Source organism: Heterodontus francisci, chromosome 34 (genome assembly GCF_036365525.1).
Source record: "Heterodontus francisci isolate sHetFra1 chromosome 34, sHetFra1.hap1, whole genome shotgun sequence".
In the NCBI taxonomy this organism is placed as follows: Eukaryota; Metazoa; Chordata; class Chondrichthyes; order Heterodontiformes; family Heterodontidae; genus Heterodontus; species Heterodontus francisci.
In genome coordinates, this window is record NC_090404.1 from 23,868,997 (window position 1) to 23,882,819 (window position 13,823).

The window sequence follows — 13,823 nt, forward strand, 5'->3', positions numbered from 1 at the left end:
CATGTCACACACCATCCTGACTTGGAACTATATCGCCGTTCCTTCACTGTCACCGGGTCAAAATCCTGGAACTCCCTTCCTAACAGCACTGTGGGTGTACCTACCCCACATGGACTGCAGCGGTTCAAGAAGGCAGCTCACCACCACCTTCTCAAGGGCAATTAGGGATGGGAAATAAATGCTGGCCTGGCCAGCGATGCCCACATCCCATTAATGTTGCCAGGGCTTGAAAGTTGCAGCTATGAACAAAGATTGGATCGGATAGGGTTGTTTTCTTTAGAGCAGAGGAGGCTGAGGGGTGACTTCATTAAGGTGTACACAATTATGAGGGTCCCAGAGTAGACAGGAAGGACATGTTTCCCCTAGTGGAGAGAAGGCGGCCCACCATTACCTTCGCAATGGGCAACTGGTGATTCACAAATATATGCTGGGCTTGCTAGTTATGCCTATATCCTGAGAATGAATTTTAAAAATCTGTGGATGTAAAATGCATTAAAAGCCTCCACAGAAATACTTGTTTCTAAATCAATACTCTTTTACACTGGATGGACAATGTCTCTTGAGCAGCTTAATCTCCCCTAGAATCTACCACCCTTGACAGTACCACATTGGAAATTGTTCGAACCGACTGGGCTTAAAAGTACTCGGAGTTAAACCCAGCAGCTTTTCCTCTGTCTCCACTCCAGCTCAAACTGATGCAACAAAAAAGACCTCAACATGAGGTCAGGGACCCACTTCCACATCTAACATCCAACCCGATATAAAGTGGCTCTTAATTGGTCCATCTGTAGTTCTAGACTCAGTTCTGCGAGCAACTCTTGCAATAACAAAAGCAAAATACTGCGGATGCTGGGAATCTGAAATAAAAAGAGAAAATGCTGGAAATAGTCAGCAAGTCAGTGCAGCATCAGTGGAGGGAGAAAGAAAGTTAACGTTTCCAGTGTGCAGAATGAACGACAGGTGCAGAATCTGATGTTCTCCATAAGCTCAGAAGCGGAACAGAAGTGGACGATCGTGCAGGAAAAACAATTGACCATGAAAGATCCTGTGGAAAGATAAAGATAGTGATCCAGCAGCGCGTGGTCGGGGAGAAGGGCAGTGATGGAAACCTCATTTAGAATAAAAACAGTAGGTGCTGGAAATACTCAGCAGGTCTGACAGCATTTGTAGAGAGAGAAAAATTGTTAATGTTTCAGGTCTGTAACTTTTGATCAGAAACCTCATTTAGATATGGTCAGCGGAAGTAACAGGAAAATACCAAACACGGCTAAAATACAGCCATTATTAGAGGGGGAGGAAGTTAGACAATGGCAGAGAGGCGATCGGGGAGGGCAGAGGTGAAACAGAGCAATGGGTGGCCATGGATTCCGACCGACAGCAAAGGTGCACATCAACCCCAGAGCCATAGAACTCTTCACAGATAACACAGAAAACAGCAGTAAAAGTCAAAATTACAGATAAATGTTCAAATGTCCTCCCCTATGAAACGATTTTACTGTTTCCAAATATAAAACCTCCTGCTGGAACCTGCAGCTGGAAACATCACAGAGATTTCAAACACGAAACAATGCAGAGCATGCGCAGAGCGATCACCGACGTCGATGTGCGTCCCATTTAGCAGGATGAATCTGCGCATGCGGGCATTAACGTCATCACGTAATGACGCCGGAACGTTGCCTCGCCGTTCAATGGCCGCGATCGTCGCCTTCATGCTGCTAATCGTGTCCCGCTTCCTCCTGCAAACGGCGCCTGATTCGCCGCATTCCGTTTCCCGCTCACCTACGCGGCCGCCGCTTCCCTGCTCCCTTCCCTCCCGCCGCTTTCCCGCCTCGTAGTTTAAAAATCGCGCCACTGAGGAAATACGCAGTGAGTCCGGGAGGTCACGCCGGTGCGTAGTGGCGTCATCACGCACATACACAGCCAACAGCGTCAAGCAGGACGGGTGACGGGCTGACAGAGACGTTGCTATGAAGTATTTTGCGAACACTGCGCTGTAATGTCGTTATTTCATCAAAAGCCCTCCAGTCGAATTGGGCCTTTTAATGGCGGTGTTTTTACCCAGCATTGTCCGCGGTAGGAAGTGTTGCCGATCTACACCACGGGACATCAGTGCGCAGGCGCCACGCGAACGGTGTGTGGAGCATGCTCAGTATGAAGCGTTTGGAGTGGACGCAGTGCGGGTGATGTTGGTGATGGCGAGGTGCTTGTGAGTCGCATCAGCATCCGGTAAGCGGTGGCGGATGGCTTCGGAAATACCTAGTGTAGGCCGCAAACCCCGGCTGGGAGCGCAGAGTGGAGACTGCGAGGTGTAAATGCCAACTTGGGAATTTGGTGCAGAGGGAGTGGTGGGTGGGGTGGGGTGGGGGGCGGGAGGAGGCGCTGCTTTTCGGACCCTTTTACAGTCTCCAGGAGATGCTGAGTGTTTAAAGGATTTAATTTTTTTTTCTTCGTTCATGGGATGTGGACATCGCTGTCAAGGACAGCACTTATTGCCCATCTCTCATCGTCCTTCAGAAGGGGCTGCTGAGCTGCCTTCTTGAATCGCTGCAATCCATGTGGGGTAGGTACACTCACAGTGCTATTAGGAAGGGAGTTCCAGGATTTTGATCCAACGACAGTGAAGGAACGGCGATATAGTTCCAAGTCAGGATGGTGTGTGGCTCGGAGGGGAACTTGCAGGTGATGGCGTTCCCCTGCATCTGCTGCTCTTGTCCTTCCAGGTGGATGCGGTCGTGGGTTTGGAAGGTGTTGTCGAAGGAGCCTTGGTGAGTTGCTGCAGTGCATCTTGTAGATGGTACACAATAGGGGAGGCAGTGGTGTAGTGGTATGGTCGCTGGACTAGTAACCCAGAGGCTGAGCTAGTGCTCAGGACATCGGTTTGAATCCTACCAAAGCAGAAGGTGGAATTTGAATTCAAGGAATAAAAAAAATTCTGGAATTAAAAAGGTAGTCTAATGCAGGTTTGGAAGGTGCTGTCGAAGGAGCCTTGATGCGTTGCTGCAGTGCATCTTGTAGATGGTACACACTGCTGCCACTGTGCGTCGATGGTGGAGGGAGTGAATGTGAATGGGGTGCCAATCAAGCAGGCTGCTTTGTCCTGGATGGTGTTGAGCTTCTTGAGTCTTGTTGGAGCTACACCCATCCAGGCAAGCGGTGGCAGGAGGCTTCATAAATACCTGGTGTAGGCCGTAAACCCCGACTGGGAGCACAGAGTGGAGACTGCGAGGAGTAAATGCTAACTGTATTTATGTGACTACTCCAGTTCAGTTTCTGGTCAATGGTAACCCCCCAGGATGTTGATAGTGGGGGATTCAGTGATGGTAATGCCATTGAAGGTCAAGGGGAGATGGTTAGATTCTCTCTTGTTGGAGATGGTCATTGCCTAGCACTTGTGTAGCGCGAATGTTACTTGCCACTTGTCAGCCCAAGCCTGAATGTTATCCACATCTTGCTGCATATGGACACGGACTGCTTCAGTATCTGAGGAGCTGCGAATGGTACTGAACCTCGTACAGTCATCAACAAACATTCCCACTTCTGACCTCATGATAGAAGGAAGGTCATTGATGAAGTCACCGAAAATGGTTGTGCCTGGGACACTACCCTGAGGAACTCCTGCAGCGGTACCCCGGGGCTGAGATGATTGCCTTCAGCACAACCATCTTCCTTTGTCCTCGGTATGACTCCAACTAGCGGAAAGTTTTCCCCTTGATTCCCATTCACTTCAATTTGGCTCAGGCTCCTTGATGCCACACTTGGTCAAATGCTGCCTTAATATCCAGGACAATCACTCTCATCTCACCTCTTGAGTTCAGCTCTATTGTCCATGTTTGATTTGGTTTAAGGCTGTAATGAGGTCAGGAGCTGGGTGGCCCTGGCATAACCCAAACTGAGCATCGGCGAGCAGGTTTTTGCTGTTTAAGTGGCTCTTGATAGCACTGTAGACGAACTCTTCCATCATTTTGCTGATGATCGAGAGTAGACTGATGTGGCGGTAATTCGCCGGATTGGATTTGTCCTGCTTTTTGTGGATAGGACATACCTGGGCAATTTTCCACATTGTCGGGTTGATACCTGCGTTGTAGATGTACTGGAACAGCTTGGCTAGAGGCACAGCCAGTTCTGCAACACATGTCTTCAGTACTACAGCCAGGATGTTGTCAGGTCCCATAGCCTTTGCCTTCAGCTGTTTCTTGATATCATGCTGTGTTATCTGTGAGGGTTTCCATGGCTCTGGAGCTGATGTGCTCCTTTGCTGTGGATCTGACTCCACGTGCATCCATTGCTATGTTACGACCAGGTGAGAAAGGGGTCTAGGGGTTCCCTCTCATCCTTTTCCTGGTTTGACCGTAATGGTTTAATTTTTAAATCTGTGTGTTTTTAGCTCCCTCTCAGTGAATCCTTGTTCACTGCTTTCCAATTGTAAGGCAAAGAAATCAACCTGATAGGTTTTCTTAGATTTAAACAAGAAAAGTGTGAGTTTATTGACCTTAAAACTCGAAATTCAGTTAAAACTACTACGGATACGCGACACGACCATGCTAGCATGCATATGTGATAAGCGCACACGCAGATAGAGATAGAAAAGGAGAAAGAATAAAGGGGAAAAGTTTGAAGCAATAGCTGGAGTTCATTTAGTGTCCTTTGAATTCGATATAGAGTCTTTGCAGTTAAATCTTGTCGTTTCGTTGGGGCCCAGTGCACGCTTTCAAACTTATTTCGATGTAGGAGTCTTCTCTCTTGAGGTTTTAGTGCTTGGCTGGATCTGGAAATTCATGAGAGAGAGAAAGAGCTAGGGAGAGACCTTCCTTCTCTTTCATCTTCAAGTTGCAGTCTCTGTCTTCAAACTGTTCTGTGAACACAATTCAAAAATCCTGGGCCAGCAGGTTGGTCATGTGACCAGGGTTTTTTCAACCAACTCTCCTGCATCTTTTGTGGAATCTCCATCTTGGCAGACACCTTCGGGCTTGGGTGGGGTGGTGGTTGCGGGCGAATGGAATGCTAGCTTTTTACAAATTTAGTGTCTGGTGATCAAAATCCATTTGGGTTAATTGGATCAGAGAGCAGTTCCATTGTCTCTCCAGTCAATTGTTTCTTAGAATGCAAATGTTTCCAGCCACTGCTGTGACCTCTTTAAACAAGTAATCTTGTCAGTCCAGCAACAGTTCAAAATTAGTGTCCCATATGACAAAATTAGTATGCTTTATTCTTGGCAGGTGGGGTCTTCATGATAGCTATGTTTCACCTCTGCCCTCCCCGATAGCCTCGCTGCCATGTACTGTTACTTCTGCCGATCATGTCTCAATGAGGTTTCAGTCGCTGCCCATCCCCCGACAAAGCACTGATGGATTTCCAGCTTTATCTTCCCACAGTATCTTTCACAACCAGGAATTGTTTTTCCTGCGTTGTGTTCCATTTCTCTTCCACTTCTGAGCTTATATTGACGATCAAATTCTGCACCATTTTTGTTCATTCTACACACCATGAAATGTTAACTCTGTTTCTCTCTCCACAGATGCTGCCTGACCTGCTGAGTATTTCCAGCATTTTCTCTCTTTATTTCAGATTTCCAGCATCCGCAGTATTTTGCTTTTGTTTTATTGCAGGCGTTGCTCAAAGAACTGAGTCTAGAAACACAGACGGACCAATTAAGAGCCAGTTTGTATCGGGGTGAGTGTTGGATTTGGAAGTCGGTCCCTGACCTCCAATGTAGGTATTTTTTGCTGCATTAGTTTGAGCTGGAGTGGAGATGGAGGAGAAGCTGCTGGGTTTAACCCGAGTACTTTGGAATCCAGTCAGGCTCGACAGTTTCCAATGTGAGACTGTCAAGGGAGGCAGATTCTAGGGGAGATGAAGTTGCTGAGCCGACACTGTCAATACAATATAATAGAGTATTGTTTTAATAACAAGTATTTCTGTAAAGGCTTTTCATCCATTTTTCATATACAGATTTTTAAAATTCATTCTTGTGATATGGGTGTCACTAGCAAGCCCAGCATGTATTATCAATTCCCCAGTTACCCCTTGGGAAGGTGATGGTGGGCCAACTTCTTGAACCACTGCTGTCGTTGTGAAGGTGCTTCCACAATGCAGTTAGGTAAGCAGTTACAGGATTCTCACACAGTGATGATGAAGAAACAGTGATATCTGTCCAAGTCAGCATGGTGTGTCATTTAGAGGAACTTGGAGGTGGTGATGTCCCAATGCACTGTTTCCTTTGTCCTTTTATCTTGTGGAGACTGGAGGTTTGTCAGAGTTTTGGTCACGTTGCAGATGTAGAAAGTTCCTCCTTCACCCCCACCCTCCTCCCTCTCCCTCTCCCTCTCCTCTCCTCCCGTAGAGGCTGGTGTCTTGTGTAGGCCCAGACCGAGTGGCAGGTTCCCTTCCCTGAAGGAAGCAGTTAGGTTTTTATGACAATCTGGTCGCTTTGATGGTCACTTTTTCCTCGTGCAGCCCCCACTAAATACCAGATTAATTCAGCTCAGTTTCACAACCTGCCTTTGTATTTTTGTCAGTAGTTGGGAATTCAGGCCTACCATCACATCAAGATCTGACAGAGTCACTCAATTTATCGTAACCTGAATATCGTCAGCCTTTGAACATGAAAGCAAAAAGCACCAATCACAGCAGGGAGAAACTATACATATGTTCTGTGTGTGGACAAGGTTTCAGCCAATCAACTGGCCTGTCGAGACACAAAAGCAGCCACACTGGTGAGAAACCGTGTAAATGTGGGGACTGTGGTAAGGGATTCAATTACCCGTCTGCGCTGGAAACACATCGCCGCATTCACACTGGGGAGAGGCCGTTCACCTGCTCTGACTGTGGGAAGGGATTCACTCGGTCATCCAGCCTCCATACTCACCAACGAGTTCATACTGAAGAAAGAGAGTTTAAATGCTCAAGCTGTAACAAAAGTTTAAAAAGTGCACAATCACTGAGAAGGCACCAGCGCATTCACACCAGTTCCACACCGTTCAGCTGCTCTCACTGTGGGAAGAGGTTCAGGCGATTGTTCACCGTGCTGCAACACCAGCAGGTTCACACCGGGGAGAGGTCGTTCACCTGCTCCGTGTGTGGGAAGGGATTCACTCGGTCATCCAACCTCCATGCACACCAGCGGGCTCACACTGGGGAGAAGCCGTTCACCTGCTCAGTGTGTGGGAAGGGATTCACTCGGTCATCCAGCCTGCATACCCACCAGCGAGTTCACACTGGGGAGAGGCCATTCATCTGCTCCGTGTGTGGAAAGAGATTTATTACTTCATCCAACCTGTTTACACACCAGCGAGTTCACCATGACGAGAGACCTTTCAAATGTCCAGACCACGGGAATTGCTCTGAAGGTTCTGTGGAACTGCACTGCCATCAGCATGTTCACACTGACAAGAGACCGTTCAGGTGCTCTCACTGCGGGACTGGGTTCAGGCGACCATCTGAACTCACTGTACACCAGCGTATTCACACTGGGGAGAAGCCGTTTACCTGCACTGTCTGTGGAAAGGGATTCACTAAGTCATCCAACGTGCTGAGACACGAGCGAGGTCATACTGGGAAGAGGCCGTTTACCTGCTCCATCTGTGGAAAGGTATTCACTCAGTCATTCCACCTGAGGACACATCAACGTGTTCACACTGATGAGAGAGATTTTAACTGTTCTGACTGTGAGAGGAGATTTAAAAGCAAACAGGATCTGCGGAGACACCAGCGAGTTCATACTGGGGAGAGGCCATTTACTTGCTCGGTATGTGGAAAAGGATTTACTCTGTCATCCAACCTGCTGAGGCACCAGCGAGTTCACAAGTGACAGCAAGAGTTGGATTCTGTTATTATTATTGCGGCTGTTAATCACATCCAGGACTGAACCATGTTCATTTTGAAAGTAGGAATTTGTTTCTGCTGATAATAACCCCACTAACTGGGGCTGGAGTTTAATATTCTGGATAAATGTCAAATAAATCAGCTTTGTTTTAAACACACTGTTGTAGATTTTTGTCTTTCCCACCTGAGTGTTTAGCATCACCTGGCTGGAGCTCAGAAAGGACAATCTGGGGGGAGGATCGTACGGCAGGAACAGAACTTCAGCCTGGACACAGTCCTTCAGGATCACACTGAGAGGGACGAACGGCACTTTGGTCTTTCTCGTCTCTCTTCACTGACAGCAAAGCCCCCGTGTGGGTTAATCCTGAGGCCTGTAAGAAATGTGTCCCAGCCACGCTCTTCCATGGTTCAGAGCTCCTGGGCACGGAACAGAAGGCTCCTTTACAACTGTGTTTAGAGTCAGGAAGAACAACGGAGAATGCTGGAAACATGCTGTCAAATCAGAGATTGATGTAAAACTGTGATCTGTTCCTGACTGAAAATGTAACGGCAGGTTTAAGTTTTCAGTCTGAAAATGACATAATTATTCTGTGGCGATTTAAGATGTTTGTGTGACAGTCCTGAGTCTACAATTTTAGCACAGGTGTTTCTTCATTTAAAATAAACTTTTTGAAACTAAGTGAATTAAAGTCTGCATTAAAGTAGCAGACGGAGGAGTTTACAGGAGCCTGTTCACTTCTGGTACAATTATACAACAGGCATTTGATCTCCAGATCAAATGTGGTGCCAGAAATGTCATGTTCTATTGATGTATGAGTGTTAGACGCCAGGATAAGTAAAGAATACACAGAACATCCACAGGAGTACTATCCTGACAGTTACTCTGGGATCACTCCCACTGTGAGGTTTTAAGTGATTATTTTTCATCTGTGTTCACTATGGAGAAGGACGATGTAGGTGTAGAGATCAGGGAGGGGGATTGTGATATACTTGAACATATTAGTATTGAAAGGGAGGAAGTATTAGCTGTTTTAACGGGCTTAAAAGTGGATAAATCCCCAGGCCCAGATGATTTGTATCCCAGGCTGTTATGTGAGGCAAGGGAGGAGATTGCAGGGGCTCTGACACAAATTTTCAAATCCTCTATGGCCACAGGAGAGGTACCAGAGGACTGGAGGACAACGAATGTGGTACCATTATTCAAGAAGGGTAGCACGGATAAACCAGGTAATTACAGGCCGGTGAGTCTAATATCAGTGGTGGGGACACTATTGGAAAAAATTCTGAAGGACAGGATTAATCTCCATTTAGAGACGCAGGGATTAATCAGGGATAGTCATCATGGCTTTGTCAGGGGAAAGCGTGTCTAACTAACTTTTTTGAGGAGGTGACTAGATGTGTAGGTGAGCGTAAAGCAGTTGGTGTAGTCTACATGGACTTCAGTAAGGCTTTTGATAAGGTCCCGCATGGGAGATTGGTTAAGAAAGTAAGAGTCCATGGGATCCAGGGTAATTTGGCAAATTGGATCCAAAATTGATTTAGTGACAGGAGGCAGAGGCTGATGGGTCGAGGCTTGTTTCTGCGAGTGGAAGCCTGTGACCAGTGGTGTATTGCAGGGATCGGTGCTGGGACCCTTGGCTGTTTGTAATGTACATTAATGATTAAGGTGTGAATTTAGGAGGTATGATCAGTAAGTTCGCAGATGACACGAATATTGGTGGAGTCGTAAACAGTGAGGAGGAAAGCCTTAGATTACAGGACGATATAGATGGGCTGGTAAGATGGGCGGAGCAGTGGTAAATGGAATTTAATCCTGGGAAGTGTGAGGTGAAGCATTTTGGGAGGACTAACATGACAAGGGAATATACAATGGATGGGAGGACCCTAGGAAGTACAGAGGGTCAGAGGGATCTTGGTGTACTTGTCCATAGATCACTGAAGGCAGCAGCACAGATAGATAAGGTGGTTGGGAAGGTATATGGGATACTTGCCTTTATTAGCCAAGGCATAGAATATAAGATCAGGGAGGTTATGACGGAGCTGTATAAAACACTAGTTAAGCCACAGCTGGAGTACAGTGTACAGTTTTGGGCACCACACTGCAGGAAGGATGTGTTTGCACTGCAGAGGAGATTCACCAGGATGTTGCCTGGGCGGAGAATTTCAGCTATGAAGAGAGACTGAAAAGGCGACTGTTGTTTTTGTTTGAGCAGAGAAGGCTGATGGGGGACATGATTGAGGTATACAAAATTATGAGGGGTATCGATAGATAGGAAGAAACGTTTTCCCTTAGTGCAGGGGTCAATAACCAGGGGGCATAGATTTAGAGGGGATTTGAGGGAAAAAATTACACCCAGAGGGTGGTTGGAATCTGGAACACACTGCCTGTAGAGGTGGTAGAGGCAGGAACCCTCACAACATTTCAGAAGTATTTTGATGAGCACTTGAAACGCCGCAGCATACAAGGCTATGGGCCAAGTTCTGGAAAATGGGATTAGAATAGGTGGTGCTTGCTGGCTGGCATAGAAACGATGGGCCAAAGGGCTTGTTTCTGTGCTGTATGACTCTATGTGGAACTCCACCACTGACCCTGCTGAAGGTTGTAGGCTGAGGGATTGGGGCCTTCAGGAGTGGACTGTAAGAAACCTGGGTTTCGGTATCCTGACAGATACATGTTGAGGAACCAAAGGAATCCTTCCTACAGAACTGTCTGGGGTTTTATCTGTCAGTGTAGGTCCAGGGGTGAATGATGCCTGACTCGCTGAACTGTCTTACATTGAACCCAGTTTGGAACAAGATGAATTCAGTTTCCAGGAGAATCGAGACAAATATCACCCATAATTGAAGGAAACAAAAGCAGCCAATACAGAAGCTGTGACATCTTTGGAAAAGAAGATGGTGCACAATGGTGGTAATAATGGCAAAAGCTTTTCAAGCTCCATCGGGAGTGAGAAGATTGGTACAGATGGTTTCGAGCCACTGAAAGACAGTTCAGGACAGATTGAAACAGATTTCCAGGCTATGACAGAGCTGTTAAATGACTATTTCACATCATTCTGCACTCCAGTGGATGGTGCTCAGATTCCAGCTGTGGGATGTGCTGTCGACAATAGCATCATAAATATTAAAATAGAAAGGGACTGTCATCCTGGATAAAGTAGGAAATCTCAAACTAGATGGTGCTCCAGGTCCAGATGATATCCACCCAAGGGTGTTGAAAGAGATGGGATGGATGCTCTGTGAACCCCTTATTTGAGATTGGAAGGTAGGCGACGTAGTTCCCATTTTTCAAATCGGAGATAAATCAGAACCAGGGAATTACAGACCCATCAGTGTGAGTTCGATGCTTGAAGGGATCCGAAGGAGATGCTGTTTCTGATCACTGGGAAGAGAAGGAGCCATTAGAGATATTCAACACGGCTTCAGAAAAGAAGACGACATCTTAGAAACTTGTTTGTGTTTGTGAAGAAGTTGCTGTGTTGGTGGATGAGGGGAATCCGGTTAACATTGTCTATCTCAGGGTGTAATCCAACAACAACAACTTGTATTTACATAGAGGGTTGTGGGGCTGGAGGAGGTGACAGAGATACTGAGGATCTGGTTGACCTTGTCTATCTCAGGGGTGTTAAACTCATTTTCCATGGTGGGTCTGATCTGATATCCTGGCACTGGGTGAGGGCCACATTCAACAAAAGTCATTAAAATAGAACTAGATGCAGATAAATTACATCAGTACTTACTGACATTTTATTCACTGCTCCTGCTGCTCCCGATACCCGGCACCTCTTAGCTTGAACCATCCCATCAACACTTGGAGCAAATGACTGGACTGAGGCCTGTCTTAGATAAAACAGCAAGGATCACTTGTCATCACAGAATCATAGAAATTTACAGCACATAAGGAGGCCATTCAACCCATCGTATCTGTGCCAGTGAAAAAAAATATTCATTCTTATGCCTCTTTCCAGCTCTTGGTTCTTCGTCGTGTAGGTTACAGAGCCTCAAGTGGAAATACTACATTTGGTCCCACATCCAAATCATTGATATATATCTTGAACAGCTGGGGCCCAAGCAATGATCCCTGTGGTACCACACTAGTCACAGCCTGCTAACGTGAGAATGAATACTGTGTCACTGGAGTAAAAGACATTGCTGTATCAACTGTTTGTTTGAAGTTTCCAGATAAGGAATAACAAAGCTGCAAGAAAAAGGAACAAAGTGATACCAGAAAATTAAGCATAAATTTAATGTTAATGTTTTAAAAAATGATGATTAAAGAGAATGAGTGAGATAGCCCAGTCGATTGTCAGTTGCCAGGTAGGCTCAAAGGAGAAAAAGGGTATGAAAGAACAGCTATTGAACATGAGAAGCAGCACGATAAACCCAGAGGAAGAAAGAAGAGAATCTTCAGTCAACAGAACACAGCAAGAGAGAGACCATGCCACAGTCACTCAGAGGGCTACTGCCGAGGTTTTGTGGAACATAACGTGACTATTGTCTTTGTTAAGTATTACTTCATTGCACTGAATGTAAACTACTTATAAATCTGCTATACTTATAACCAACATATACTTGTACCCACAGAGGTTTGTTGTAGTCACAGACAAGTCACCCTTGTCGGATTAAACTGAATCCTGAAAGTAGCAGGAAAGCTACATTTTCTTGACAAATCGGTAAGACACCAGACTGCAAGTCATGCCTGAAACATCATTTATTGGTTACAAATCACAATTTAGTTAAATCTGGGCACTCAGACACTTTATAGACATATATGAACACATATAAATGTAATCAGTTATCCAGCAGTTGAGCACTAATAGGGAGAGTACTTCACAAAACAAGTAACAAATGCAGCAGTGAGAGTGGCCAAAGACCAAGAGGTCCGAAAATTAGTGGCCAAAGACAAAAAAAGAAGCCTTTCTCGGCGTCGATGATACACTCCAGTCCCTGCGATGCCCACCGGTCGCGGAAGGCCTCAAGCGTACCTGCGGACACCACATGCTCCTCCAGGGACACCCGGATGCCAACATAACCGCAGAAGAGAGGCAGGCAATCAGGGCAGACGGACCTCCCGACGGCCGCAGCCTGGACCTGTGAACTGCCACCTTGGCCCAGCCCAGGAGCAGACCAACGAGGAGATCTGGCCCGTAGCTTTGTATACTGTTGTGTTTCAAGTGCTCATCAAAATACTTCTTAAATGTTGTGAGGGTTCCTGCCTCTACCATCCCTTCAGGCAGCGTGTTCCAGATTCCAACCACCCTCTGGGTGAAAAAACATTTCCTCAAATCCCCACTAAACCTCCTTCCCCTTATCTTTAATCTATGCCCCCTGGTTACTGACCCCTCCGCTAAGGGAAATAGTTTCTTCCTATCTAACCAATGAATGCCCCACATAATTTTATATGCCTCAATCAGGTCCCCCATCAGCCTTTTCGGCTCTGAGGAAGACAACCATAACCTATCCAGTCTCTCTTTATAGCTGAAATGCTCCAGCCCAGGCAACATCCCGGTGAATCTCCTATGCACCGTCTGCAGTGCAATCACATCCTTCCTATAGTGTGATGCCCGGAACTGTACACAGTACTCCAGCTATGGCCTAATTAGTGTTTTATACAGCTCCATCATAACCTCCCTGCTCTTATATTCTATGCATCGGCTAATTAAGGCAAGTATCCCATTTGCCTTCCTAACCACCTTATCTACCTGTGCTGCTGTCATCAGTGATCTATGGACAAGTACACCAAGATCCCTCGGACCCTCTGTACTTCCTAGGGTCCTACCGTCCATTGTATATTCCCTTGCCTTGTTAGTCCTCCCAAAATGCATCACCTCACGCTTCTCAGGATTAAACTCCATTTGCCACTGCTCCGCCCATCTTACCAACCCATCAATATTGTCCTGTAATCTAACGCTTCCCTCCTCACTATTTACGACACCACCAATTTTCCTGTCATCTGCGAACTTACTGATCATACCTCCTTTATTCACGTCTAAATCATTAAT

The 13,823-nt window shown here is 46.3% G+C and overlaps 1 protein-coding gene across 6 annotated transcripts; it reads left to right on the top strand.

Moving 5' to 3' along the window:
* The first annotated feature begins 1,667 nt into the window (after positions 1 to 1,667).
* Positions 1,668 to 7,977, top strand: LOC137349213 (zinc finger protein 229-like). Of its 6 annotated transcripts, none has more exons than XM_068014666.1 (3): positions 1,668 to 2,226; positions 5,607 to 5,670; positions 6,516 to 7,977. In XM_068014666.1, the coding sequence occupies exon 3, from the start codon at positions 6,602 to 6,604 to the stop codon at positions 7,805 to 7,807; it is 1,206 nt and encodes a 401-aa protein (XP_067870767.1). In that variant the 5' UTR covers positions 1,668 to 2,226; positions 5,607 to 5,670; positions 6,516 to 6,601; the 3' UTR covers positions 7,808 to 7,977. The 6 variants fall into 6 exon arrangements, with proteins under 6 accessions (XP_067870767.1, XP_067870765.1, XP_067870764.1 ...); XM_068014664.1 differs by having other exon boundaries at positions 6,519 to 7,977; XM_068014663.1 differs by lacking the exon at positions 5,607 to 5,670.
* The last annotated feature ends 5,846 nt before the right edge of the window (positions 7,978 to 13,823 follow it).